General features: G+C 63.5%; 1 protein-coding gene across 1 annotated transcript in view; it reads right to left on the reverse strand.

The window, feature by feature from the left end:
- Positions 1–12,150, reverse strand: part of TNRC18 (trinucleotide repeat containing 18) — a 27,510-nt gene extending 15,360 nt beyond the window's left edge. The window contains exons 1-6 of the mRNA XM_014550000.1: positions 11,989–12,150; positions 11,302–11,438; positions 11,044–11,172; positions 9,010–9,181; positions 7,299–7,659; positions 4,009–4,229 (exon numbers count right to left, since the gene is read on the reverse strand). Of these exons, the coding sequence (XP_014405486.1) occupies positions 4,009–4,229; positions 7,299–7,659; positions 9,010–9,181; positions 11,044–11,172; positions 11,302–11,438; positions 11,989–12,102 (1,134 nt within the window). The 5' untranslated portion in view covers positions 12,103–12,150. The remainder of the gene's footprint in view (positions 1–4,008; positions 4,230–7,298; positions 7,660–9,009; positions 9,182–11,043; positions 11,173–11,301; positions 11,439–11,988) is intronic.
- Between the last annotated feature and the right edge of the window lie 1,057 nt (positions 12,151–13,207).

Raw genomic sequence — 13,207 nt, forward strand, 5'->3', positions numbered from 1 at the left:
AGGGGGGGGGGGGGGGGGGGGGGGGTGGGGGGGGGGGGGGGGCCCGGGGGGCTCAGGCTGGGTTTCCAGGCACAGGCACCTGGCAGTTTTGGCAGCTGGAGGCCTGGGGGCTGGCGGCAGGAGGAGGTGGAGTTTGGTCCCTTCTTGCGGGGAGGGGACACCCCCGGTTGAAGCCCTGAGCAGCTCTGGGGTCCGAAGCTGGCCCCCAGTGCCACCCCCACTCTGGGCCACCTGCCACCCAGAGCCCTACTTCCTCATCTGCGGGACAGGGTGACCCCCCAGCCACCCCAGTCAGGGAGGGTCCGAGCAGGACCGCACATCTGTAGGCACAGGCACGGTGCAGGCACCAAGAGAATTAGACATGCAGAGCCAGCCTGTCCTGTGGAAACGCCCACCACTGCGGAGGCCACGCGCCGGCCAGGCCTCTGGGCCACGGGGGGTGGGGAAGGGGCAAAAAAACTGCTCTGCACCGGGAGACAGGGGCCCAGGGGCTCAAGTGCTCAGGCAGCGAGGCCTCGAACCCGGGGCTGGCTGGCGGTCCTGCCTCCCAGTGTAGAGGGAAAACGCTAGAGAAGTGCCTGTGTCTCCAGCTGGTGCCTGGATGTGCCAGCGGTCGCCAACCTTTCGGACCTCACGGACCACCAGTGGTCTGTGGACCACCGGTTGGTGACCTCTCCCAGGACCAGGCCCTGCCTCCCAGGCCATTGGGACAGAGGCAGGCGGGCCGAGGGGCAGGGGCGGGGCACGCTCCCACCCAGGAACCTCCACCAAGACTCGGTCTGGAGATACAAGCTTGCGCTGACCTTCCCAGGCTAACCAAGGGCAGGTGGGGGGCAGATGCCATGCCCAGGAGCCCCGAGGGACCTACCCCAGGGCGCTCACCTGCTCAGAGCTCTGGGAGCCTGAGGGTCCCTGGGGGCCTCGGGCCAGGCGAGGCTGGGGTGGGAGATGGTGTCTGGGGCGGGGACAGTCTGGGCTGGGCCAACTCCATGTTCTCCTGCCAGCGCCCCAGGCCGCCTGCTGGCTTGAGTGCAACCAGTAGCCGAATGTGGGTGCCCTGGGGTGCCGATAAGGTGGAGGCTTTCTGTCCACCCACTGATCGGAGGGAGCCCCGTTTCTGCTGAGTGACCCCTGGGTGCGGGAAGGGGTGATGAGCTTAAGGAATCTGAAAGGGAGTGAGAGGAAGGAGGCAGAGAGCGGGAGTGTGTTAGGGTGAGCAGGAGGCGGGCTCGCGAGCGATGGATGAAGCGGATGGAGGCAGCGGGCAGGCGGGCGGCAGGCAGGCAGTGCACACTTGCGGTCCATTCACAGTGTGGACGTCACGTTCTGTCTCCGCCCCAGCGGGCCACAGCGGCAAAGCAGGCTAAGTGTAGGCAGACTTTCGGCAGCGCCTGGGTCCCCCACATCAGGTCCCCTGGGGTGGCGGTGGGGGCTGGCTGGCTGGGGACTCGGGGACGGACAGGGGCCAGCCTGCCCTTCTGCGGCTGCTCAGGTGTGGAGGCTCCAGAACCCGCTGCCCCCGGGCGTCTCCACCGCAGGGTCCGGCGGGGAGGGCTGGCTCTGGTTTCTGGATGTCGGAGCGTCCGCATCAGACCCCAGAGAGCCAGCGCAGCCCGGTCCCGGCACCCTGAGCTGGAGGAGTGTTCGAAAGGCAAAAGCCAAAGGAAGGGGTGCGCCCGTCACAACTGGGGGCCACAGGTCCCGTGGCCTCCCAGGGCCCTCCCGCCTCCCCTCTGAGCCTGGAGAATTCCTGGAGAGTGCTTGCTTTGAAAAGTTCATAACGGGTGATATGGGACCTTGCAATCAGAGCCCTAGATGACATCTGTAGCTAAATTAAGATAATGTCTAAAAAGCCTCTTGGAGCTGTCCACACCTTGCCAAGGGCGGGGAGAAAAAGCCCCCAGGGAAATGCAGAGGAACTTTTATTTTAAAAAACAAAACCAACAAAAAATACCCCTCCTGGCTCTGTATGTGGGGTTGGCTGCTGTGACTTGGTTTCCAAAACCTGATCGATAAATGCCAAAGCGACCCGCTGCTGCCATCGCCGATGGGGGCAGCCCCGAAGAGGGAGGTGCAGGGGGACACGAAGAAGAGGGTGTGCCTACCTACGGACCAACGAGCCAGGCTCGACCCCAGCTCAGTGACCCGCGGCGCCGTCTGCCCTACTCCCAGCCTTCGCTTTGCGTCCGAGTGCAGCGTGAGAGCAAATGCAAGAGACCAAAACAGACATTCAAAGCATCATGGGTAGGGGTCAAGGGTGAAGGTATGGTCAGGCTGCTGGGGGAGAAAGCAGACACACTAGAAAAGCCAAGCCAATTAGGGGTTTAGTATCAGGTGTCAGTAAGGCCCTATTACGCAAATATCCCTGCGGAGACCTACGGCCCCTGCGCAGTGGGCCCCTCCCCTCCCGCCACACTCCCCTATCTGTCCTGGTCTGAGGTCCCGGGGCCAACGGCCCCTTGCTGGACCCAGGGGACTGCCGGCTTCTCTACGGAGTCTGAGCTGAGGCAGGGGAGCCCCAAAGCTTGGAAGCTGGTGCCCTGGCTTTAAGGGGCAGGGGAGTGTGTGGAAGGGAGCATGTGGAAGGGAGGTGGCTTGGGGATCCAAGTCCAGGGGAGAGGAGGAGGAAGGTGGGGAGGGTGGTGGCAAACCAACCAGGAGGGGCCACGTGGCCAGGATGGAGGCGGCCTCGGGAAACCAGGCTGGCTGGCAAGTTGCCCAGGAGAATGCGCGCCCCAAGGCCGCCTGGCTTCCTGCTGTGCCATCTGCTGGTCACCCAAAATGGACCTGGGCCATCCAGAGGGGAGGTGTGGGAGGAGAGGTGGACCAGGAGTGAGAGCGCGAGGCTGGAATCGGGCAGCACTCGGACCCCAGGGCTGAGCCAGGTCCTGTCCCGGCGGCTGACATGCCTGGGCCTCCCGTGGGGGCATCGGGTCTCGGCTCTGCCCCCCAGGGGATGCCACCCGGGAGCTGGGGTCCCTGTGCGGATCCACCCGGAGCAAACCCTCGCCCAGGCCAAGGCGCACTGGAGCCTGCCCTGGGGGCGTGACTCTGACCCTGTTTTGTAAGTGAGGCCCCGGCTGAGCTGGACTCGCGGGCCATGCTCTCTCCACAGCGCTACACTTTGCCCCTCGCTTGCAGGTGATCTTGGCCCTGCACTGCCTACCAGCTCCTCCTGGCGGAAATGTGTGTTAGGGAACAGGGGGTTGTGGGCATTTTTAAAGCACTGATGCAGAGGAATTGAGCTTTAGGAAAATAAAAGACAGACAAGCAGCTAAAAAAAAAAAAAGATGATGCTGGAGGTGAAAGCAGTTGACTTTAAACCTGAACATGAAATGCATGCCAGCAGCTCCCAGGGATATTTGAATAATAGGGAAAAGCAGCGACTGCGTTACTCCGTCTCTACCCCTTCCGGGTGGGGGAGGGGAGGGGAGGAACAAATGGGGGCAGCGGCACCTAACGGTCTAAGTGAGGACACAGCAAGAGAGACAAGGCACACGGGTTTAGTTAAAAAAGAACTCGATATGTTTAATAAAGCTCGGTGTTACCAAAATCCAGGTACAAACATCAAGTCACACGCCCACACGACAGTTCCATTTACAAAACGTCCCTGGGAGGCCCCTGCCAAGACCCCCACCCCGGCCTGCGGTCCAGGGGACAGGGAGGCCAGAATGGGGTGGCGGAGGGGGGAGTGGAGGAAGGTGAAGACTAAAATCAGTCCGTATAAAAGCTCAAAAAGAGCCAGCCGTGGTTATCACAATGATACAGGCACAAATGCACCCGGCAGAGGCTGTACGGCAGGCTACGCTGCCAAGACCCCAGACGGCCGCCCAGCAGCGCCATCGCTCGCACCCGCACCTGGCTCGCTCACGCACGCACGCTCACTCACTCTCTCTCTCTCACTCACACACTCTCGCTATAAAACACGGAAGGGGTGTGTGTTTGGAGCTAGTAACCTTGGTCAAACGAGTCCTCCGAAGAATCGCTGAAGGAGGAGCGGGCCTCGACCTCCCGCAGCAGCAAACAGAACGGCTGCTTCCTGCCCGCCAGCTTGGGCTTCAGAGTCCGGGCGGCCGCCAGGCCCCTCTTGGGCAGCTTGGGGCCCCCGGGCGGCTTGCTGCTCTTGGCCACCATGCCACACAGGAGGGAAGATGTCAGCTTGGAGCCGGAGGGGCCTTGGGCGGACCACTCATCCTTCAGGAACTCCTCCTCCTCCTCCGAGTCCGTATCTGCAGTCAAGGCAGTTTGTAATAAGGTAAGTCAGGGGCGGGGGCGGGGAGGGGCTGGCGTCTGTCTGGTTATGCAGTGAGCGCCCTGGTGCTGCAGCACAGAGAGGCCCAAGGCCTACTGGCCGTGGAGCAAGCGGCGGGCACCTCTCGCCTGGGAGCCGCGGGCACCGCACACAGCACAGTCACCTGGGCACACCGCCCTCCCAGGCCCCGGGCGGGAGGAGCCGCTCTCAGCAAGGTCTCTCCCAAGCCACGGAGATCACGTCGGTCCCCGCTATCCCACAGGACGGCACCAGCCCAGGGAGGGGCAGGCCCAGGAGGGGAAGGGCTCAGGTACAGCTCCCCTTCCCCTCAAGTGCCAGCTCCCAGGGGTGCGGGGCCGGCGTGGGCACTCAGCCGTGCACACCTCTTCCCACTGCCGCTCAGCAATGTCACAGTGGGGGCTTGAGACAGGCCAGACACAGAGTCCCACCAAAGACATTGGCAAATGATGCTCCTACTTGCTTCCTGTTTTCCTACCAGAGAGCCGGTCACCGCCCCCCCCCACTGCTGCTGGCACCCCAGTCTCGGCCTCACTACTGGGCGAGGCCAAGATCTCCAGCTCAGGAGGACCCCAGGCTTTGGGGAGGGAGCTGTCAAGTGGGCATAGCTCTGGCGCCTCCGCCCCGCCTCAAACATGCACAGTTCTGACCCGTGTTACTTATGGGCTGTCGAGCAAGACCTCACTGAAGAAAGGGCTCTGCAGCCAGAACCCGCTCCCGTAACCTGGCCAAGTCCACCTGGAGCACGGCTGCAGGGGCATCAGTGAACACAGCTACAGCACGGCTCTGCCGGCCAGCTGCAAGGCCGAGAGCAACCGCTCCGGGGGAGGGGCGGTCCTCCGGCTACTCCTCCAACATCTACGCCTCCCACTCCCACCGAGACCCAATGCGGGTCGGCCCGCAACTCTGGGAAGGACAAAGACAAGGATGAGCCCTGCCAGGCCCCGCCAGGCCCCTGGCCGTAGCTCTGCCCTCTGTGAGCTCCATCCCAAACTGGGTAACAATGGCCAACCTGGCTTCCCACCAGGCATGCCACCCACCCTACCCCCAGAAGTGACAGGGCAGGAGGGCAGGGCTCTCCCCTCCCCTCTCCTGCGGGGGCAGCACAGCTCGCCAGAGCACCCCTGGCCTCCGTGACTCGCTCTCCTTCACCCAGGCCGGCGGAAGGGCCCATGCAGAAAGCAGAGGAGCGCTCGCCACCGCCAGCTGCACGCCTGCACCACCTCGCCCGCGACGGGCCTCTGGCCTCCCTGGCAATGCTAGCCCATCTCCCTCACTGGACAGCGAAGACGCAACCGAGTCAGACCGGCAACCTGAACGCGGCCTGTGCACGTGCACACAGCTGCTCCGCGGGCTCAGCGGCTGGCAATGCTAGCCCACCTCCCTCACCCGGACAGCGAAGACGCAACCGAGTCAGACTGGCAACCTGAACGCGGCTTGTGCACGTGCACACAGCTGCTCCGCGGGCTCAGCGGCTCAGACTGGCCCCAGGGCTCAGGGGCCAAGCTCAGCCCTGGCCTCTAACTGCACCACGTCCAGTGGGAGTGGGGGAGGAGGGACTCTCCAGGCGACCAGCCTGGCACGTCCAGCAGCCTCTGCCCGGAAAGATTCAAGGAGCAGCAAGCCTCCTGACCCTTCTTCGTTCCAGACCCAGCCGGGGCGGGCACGGGGTTAAAGGCTTCCATCCTGAGTCTCTGAAAGCGGCCGGGGCCTGGGCAGCGCGGTCAGATCACATCTGCGAGCCGAGGGGGCACACGCGGGCTCAGCCTCAGCACCCGGGGCAGACGGCGGGGTTAAAGGCTTCCATCCTCCTTCGGGGCTATGAGTCTCTGAAATCGCCGGGGCCTGGGCAGCTCGGCCAGATCACATCTGCGAGCCGAGGAGGCACACGCGGGCTCAGCCTCAGCACCCGGGGCAGACGACCTGCCTGCCTCACGCCCACCTGAGACCCAGCCCTGAAGACCCACTAGACCCGGGTCACCGAGCCCAAAAGCAGCAGTGCTCCACCTGCAAGGCGCATGCCCGCTCCTCACCAGCCTGACTCCCTCCAGCTCGCCACAGCCCCGCGAGGTCCGACCCAACTGTCCTTTCTTGGCCCGAGAAAACTCACTTGCTTGTAACATGAAAGGTGCCCGTTCCAGTGCTGGACAGTGAAACTCCATCGCCCCGCGGACCCAGGAAGAGCCCATCAGAAGCCCAGGCGCAGACCCAAGTGGTCACCAGTGAAACAGCCTCCACCGCCCACAGCCGGGACCTGCACAGCCACCCCCACGGGCGCAGGCGCCAGGAGCCCCGTTGTGCTTCCCTGCAGCCGCCACGCCCAGTGCCCATCCATCCTGGGCACCAGGTACCCCGCCCACCAACACCGACACCGGTTACACGCCAGGCCTTGGAGCGGGCGCCACAGGCCGGGAGAGGCGCCGGGCGGACCCGTGACTGCCCCGAGCTCCCAGGTGCTCCCGGGCTCAGCCGCCATCGGCACCAAGCAGCGACCGTCCTGGGCCTGATCTTGGCCCGACTCCCGCACCCAGCGCAGCCGACCTCGCCGGCCTCAGCATCTATCTTCAGGGGCAACAGGGCGGCCGGCCGCCTGGAAGGCCGTCACCAGGACAATGTGAAATGCCGCCCGCACAGCCCTTCATCCGCTCCCGGCCTGGTGAGCGCCCATTAGACGGTAGCACCAACCCTCGGCTGGGAGCCGCCTGCTGGCCGGGGAGGCGGGATCCTCTCTATGGTCATGGGCGGCCGCTCTAGGCAGGGCAGCCGGAAACTCTGTGGCGCAAGGCCTCCGCCTTCACGGCTTTCCGGAAGGCCAGCGCCAGTGGAGGCGGACTTCCGCCCCCACCACCAATCACTGGTGGCCGCCCAATAGGGCCGCAGCCACTGCAGGCACTTCCGCTTCAGGGGGACCCACTTCCGGCCTGGCGCCAGTGCAGAGGCAGAAGACCTCGGAGAACCCCAGACAGACAGACAGACAGAGGAGAGGAGCGAAGCGGCGGCCCGGAGGCGGCCGGCACCCGCTACTTACTGTAGGAGTAGCTGCTCGCTTCCGAGGCGAACGGGGAGGGGGCCGACTTGGGCTGGCCGCGGGCCTTGAAGCCCACCTCCATCTTCCTGGCTTTGGCGGCCCGTTTGTGTTTACCTTCTCTGGCGGCTTTGAGAGACAGGCCGAGGCCTTTGGCCAGCGCCCTCCTGTCCTTGCCCAGCAGGCTGTCATACGGCGTCAAGTACCGGCCGCAGCCCGCGCCCGGCTTGGGCTTCCCCCCACAGCTGTCTGAGAACTTGAAGGGGGACTTCAGCTTGTCCTGCTTGGTGAGGGAGAGGGCCTTGTCCAGCTTGCTTGCCAGCTGCTCCTGGTCGCTGGCCATCTTCTTCTTCTTGATCTTCAGCTGGAGAGGGGAGGGGGACGTCCTGGGTTAAGACACTGGACCCCAGTGGGTCTCCGTGGACAAGCACGGACGCACCCTCTCTGCCTCTGTGGTTTCTGACAAACTGCTTCGCTCCTCTCAGCCTCGACTCTCCTACTCTGTGAAATGGGGATAGTGCGGACGGGCACCCACCAGGTTGCTCTGAAGAGGAACCGAGATGAGGCACACGGAGCACCGAGCCAACAGCCAGGGACAAGGGTCACGGGCTCCGGCGTTCCCGCTCTGGCGCCTCCCAGGGAAGCACTCGGAGAAACAGCGCTGCCAACGAGCCGGAGGAGCCAGCTGGATTGAGGGAGGGGGGCGGGAACCAAGATCGAACACCCAGATCACAGCCCGGCTGATCTGCTTATCTCAGCCACCTAAAGCGGCTGGCGCAGAGGCCTACGCCGCCGGCCCATCCAACTCCAAGGGCCGCAGCTGCCAAGAAAATGCCCGGAGCGTGCCTGGGTGCCTGGAGCCGAGATTAGAGATTAAGCTCCTGCTTCCCCTCTCATCAGCTGTAGTCATCTGTGGTTGAAGGGAAATGGGCAGTTTCCATTCATTCCCCTCATCTGAATATTTTATCTCGATTTTCTTTCATCGGGTAACATCTCATAAGGAGAAAAAAGTTGGGATAAGCATCGTTTAGACAACTAAAGTGCCCTTCGCAATGTGAGAGTCTAAGGCAGGTGCTGGCGTGCTAACGGGCTCTCTTCCCTCCCCCCGCACTCCGGCCAGAGCACTTCCCTCTGAGGGCCCGGTAACCAGACAGCCCTCCCAGGGCTTCACAGGAGGGTGACCGGGTACTGAGGACTGAGGCCTGGGCTCTAAGGGGATGATTTCAACGCTCTGCAGAAAGAAGGAAAATCAGGAGTTGGCTCTCAACCCATTAGCTCGGAGAGTTCACCGAGGACATTACAACGGCATCAAGCCCTTGTTTCTTGGAACTACAGAACGGTGAGGCCGCTCATTAAACAATTACACTGTTCAACAGCGTCATCTCGCTCTCTGGTTAAAAACTCGCAGTCTCGCCTCTCGGCAGGGGAGGCGACTTTCAGTCTCAGCTCTGCCCGAGGCTGCGTGACTTTGGTCGGTCTCTGGGCCATAATTTTCTCTGGATAAGAAGGCAGATTGGAGACACTAAGGCAGTGGTTCTCAACCTTGGCTGCACATTAGAATCACCTGGGAACCTTTTTAAAATCCTGATTTCCGGGCCTCATCCTCCGGAAATTCTGTTTCTTTGTTACTCATGTTGTGGCCCCACCCCATAACAACCATTCCTAGTTTCTCGGCAGCAGGAGGGCTGCCTGAGGTGGGCGACGGGCTACTCACCTGACTCATGAAGTCCGACGGGGCTTCGTGCTCGTCCCAAGGCTGGCTCCGCCCCATCACTTTCCCCGTTCCCACGAGGGCGTCGTGTTCCTCCTCAGGCCCCTTGTGTCTCTTCCTCATGCCGGCTCCCAGCTCGTAGGCATCCGATGTCAGCAGGGGCTTGCTGCTCAGCCTGCAACCAGAGGCACCGCCGGTCAGCACCCTGTCGGGCAGCACCCAGGGCTGGGGTCCGCCCTCATGGCCCCAAGGGTGGGCTCCGGATGGTGACGGACACAGTGACCAGTCTGGGGAGACGGATCCTGTGAAACCATGGGACTGGGACTCTGGGATGTTTGTGAATGGGAACGAAGAAAAACTCCCAGGCAGTACCCTCTGCTGGCCTTTCTCTCCCATGTCCCTGCACACACGCTCACACACACAGCTCTGCATGGCCAGATGCCTCTTGAACCAAAATGTGCCAAGAGCAAGGACCAGACATGCCAAGGAAATCCGCCAGCCGGGGAGGGCGACCAAAGTCAAGAGCTGACATGAAGGCAGCCCCTGGTGGGTCTCTGCACCCTTGGGGGCGAGCACGCGGTCGGCCGTGTCCTGTCGAGGACTTCTCGTGGCTGCTCTAAGCTAACCCCTCACCAGTAAGAACAGTAAGAGCAGCTAATTGTTTCCTGGTGCTACTGTCTCCTCCCACGTTAGCGCTTTGTATTTTAGCCACAGGACAATGCTTTATTCCATGTGCTATTTTGTTGTTGTTGTTGCTAATCCTCACCCGAGGGTGTTTTTCCATTGATCTTTTAGAGAGAGTGGAAGAGAGAGGGAAAGACAGAAACATCGATGTGAGAGGAACACATCCACTGGTTGCCTCCTGCATGAGCCCAGACCAGGGCCCGGGCTGGGGAGGAGCCTGCAACCAAGATACGTGCCCTTGACCAGAATCGAACTCAGGACCCTTCGGTCCGCAGTCTGACGCCCTACCCACTAAGCCACACTGGCCAGGGCAATATACTATTTTTTATAGAGAGTCTGAGGCCTGAAAAAGCCAACACCTGGCCAAGGGCACAGCGACGGTTGGAGCTGGGGCTCAGAAGCAGGAAGCGCGACCCCCCAGGCCACGCTCCTACCCCGCAGGGTGCGTGTTGTGTTGCCGCCGCCCACCCGCTCTCCTCCCCAGGAGCTGCTCTCCCTCCCGAGTGGCTGATGGGCGTTTCTCCCTCTCCATCCCTCAGGCATGAACATCCAGGAGAGAGCAGTGCAATCCCTGTGGCCCTTGGGGCTGCCTCCTCCTGAGAAGACCTGTAGCAGACCCCCCCCCCCCCAATGAAGGCATCCCGCGGCCCTCTGCTCCCTCAGGCCAAGCCCCGGCCACCTAGCGTCGCCTGCACTGAAGTCTCGGGCTGAGGCGCACACCACCTCTTCCCCGAATGGGCCTCCTTCAGCTCCTGCTGCTCCGGCCCCGGGGAGACCACAGCATCCTTCCTACCCCGCCCGGCACGCAGGAAAAGCTCTGGGTCTGGCCCGCCTTCAACACGCCCCCAGGGGCCACACAAACTCCCGCTGCCGCTCACAGAGCTTGTGCCCAGCGTGCACGAAGGAGGTGGCGCGGGTCACCCAGGAGGGCGGGAATGACACCGCCCGCACGAAGAGAACCCGAGAACCGAGTGACCGCACCAGCTGGAGCGCACCCCAGGACTGGGCTCAGGGCCCTCCACGGGGAGGGGCAGGACAAGAGCGGGAGTTGGTCACGAGCCACGGAGGAAGCGGGCGTGGCAGGACCAAGTGTGAAAGAAACACTGGGGCGCCGGCGCGGAAACCTCTCGCTGGGTCACTGCCGCTGCTGACCAGGGGCTGCCGGCGGGCGAGTCTGCCTGTCCGCCCCGCCGCTCCCCTGGCTCACCCTCTGCTCCCTGAGACCTAGCAAACCCGGGGGCCAGAGCCCAAGGGACTCGCGGTCCCCGCGCCCTGACGCAGGCCCTGCGCGGGCCCGCGCGCCTCCCTCCGGGCTCTGTGCCAGTCCCCGACCCACCGAGGGGCCAGCCTTACTTTCCGCTACTGTTGCGGCTCTTCCCTCTCTTGCGGGGGGGCGACAGGGCGCTCAGGGCGTGGGTCCGTTTCCGTGGCCTGCCAGGGCCTCTGCGTGCCAAGCTTCTATGGGGTTCCTCGAGCCTGTCCCTTAAAGAGAATCACACGCTTGGCTAGACGATGCGCCCACGTCACTCGGGTCCACACACACCTCGGCCTACACCGCGGACCTACTGAGCGCCACGCTAGCCCCAGGGCGGGGCAGGGGCGGGCACTCACTCGGACTCGCGGCGCCGCTGCAGCTTCACCAGCTCGCGCTGCTTCTCCTTGTACTGCCGCTGCACCTCGGCCAGCCGCATGCGGAAGTCCAGCTCCATGGCGTCCATGTGCTCCAGGGAGGACTTCATGGCGAACATCTGGGGAGAGAGGGGGGGTGAGGACGCCGGCACCCACCGGCTCCCGCCGCCTGCTCAGACAAGGGGGCGGCGAGGCTTCATGGCCAAGACCAGGCGCCCAGCTCAGACCCACTTCTGCCCCTTCTGACCGTGGCCTTGGGCAAAACAGACACCTCATCTGCACGACAGAGACCGGAAGACCAGCTTTGACGGCTGCGTCAAGGCCAACTGACCCGTAACAACAGCTCAGGCAGTGCGGCCACCACAGCACCCGCCACAGGTGGAGCTCAGAGACCCAAGCCACCACCCAAGGCCCCCAGGGAGTGAGGGGCACAGCCAGGCCCCCCCTTCCCAGCCCGTCAGGCTGCCGCCAGGGGACACGCCCAACAGGTGAGCCGAGGCCCAGAAGTAAACAGCTTGCCCAGGACCGCACAGGAGGCAGTGGTGGAAGCTGGACCTGGATCGGCCCCTCCACCTCCAAAGCCAGCCATGCCCCACGGTGGCGTCTCTGGGGACCATCTCAGCCCCACCCCACAGGCCCCGGGCAGGAAGCGTGGGCCCAGAACCTCACCCGCTCCTCCTTCTTCTGCATCCAGCTGTACTTCTTGTTGGGGTTCAGCTCCCGCGGGAGCCGCAGGCTCTTGAGCGGGTCCACGAAGGGGCTGTCCAGCACCTCCTTGAGCATGTGGCTGCTGGCCACCAGCAGGCTCTCCAGCCAGGGCACGCCCGGGGACAGGACTGCGGGGCGCTGCAGCCAACCCCCCTCGAACGCCCAGCAGGGAGGAGAAGAGGCCCACAGTCTTCACTATCCGACTGCTTCCAAGTGAACGCGAGTTCTCATTTAATTGACGTTTTCTCTGGAATGTCACACATGATCGCTTTTGGACTGTCCCATGTGTATGGACCCACGAAGCCGACATGAATGATCATGAACAACCCGGCTCCTCACCCTGGGGCCACCTCCCCTCTGGTGGGCTCTGCGGGCGCTGCCCGGCTGCCTGGCGGGCGTCCAGCCGCACCGGCCTTGCCCACTAGGTGTCAGCAGCGCTCCCAGCCGGACCAGCCTGTCACTGCCGCTGAGAGCCACGGGTTTGCTCTTCTCTCTCCTGAAGGAAACTGAGGCCGCCCAGCCGTGAACCCACCTCTCCCCTCCCAGGCCGCTCCCGTGGGGGTGTCAGAGGGAACCCGAGGCCCGCCCTGAGGTGACATCTGTGTAACACCCTTCAAGGCCTCGCAGGACCCTCGGCTGCTGGGTAAGGCTGCTCCCGGGCAGAGGAGGGGCCCACGGGCGGCTGCGTCACCCCCTCCCCCTCCCATGAGCCAGTCTTGCTGGGGCTCTCAGGACCGACACCGCAGTGCAGCCTGATGACCAGTGCCAGCTGCTACGGTGACTGTGTCCCCCCAAAATCACCTGTTGAAGTCTGAACCCCAGTACCTAGGATGTGACTTTATTTGGAGATAGTCTTGAAAGATTTGATCAAGGTAAAGTGACGTCATGGGGTGGCCCTCACTAATATGACTACATCCTCAGAAGAGATGAGGCCACGGAGACAGAGGGACAGCCACGTGAGGGCACAGAGAACACGTCCGTCTACACGCAGGACTGAGGCCTCGGAGGAACCAGCCGGCCCACACCTGGCTCTCGGACCCCAGCCTCCGGGACCCTGCGACACAGCCTGCTGGCTTCACTAAGGTGGGGCGACCGGGGCCAGAACCCTGACCTGTGCCGGCACCCCACGGGGCCAGGGCAGTCCCGGGCTGAGGCCGGCAGGCGGGAGGGAGGGGTGGTC

Source organism: Myotis brandtii, unplaced genomic scaffold (genome assembly GCF_000412655.1).
Source record: "Myotis brandtii unplaced genomic scaffold, ASM41265v1 scaffold579, whole genome shotgun sequence".
NCBI lineage: Eukaryota > Metazoa > Chordata > Mammalia > Chiroptera > Vespertilionidae > Myotis > Myotis brandtii.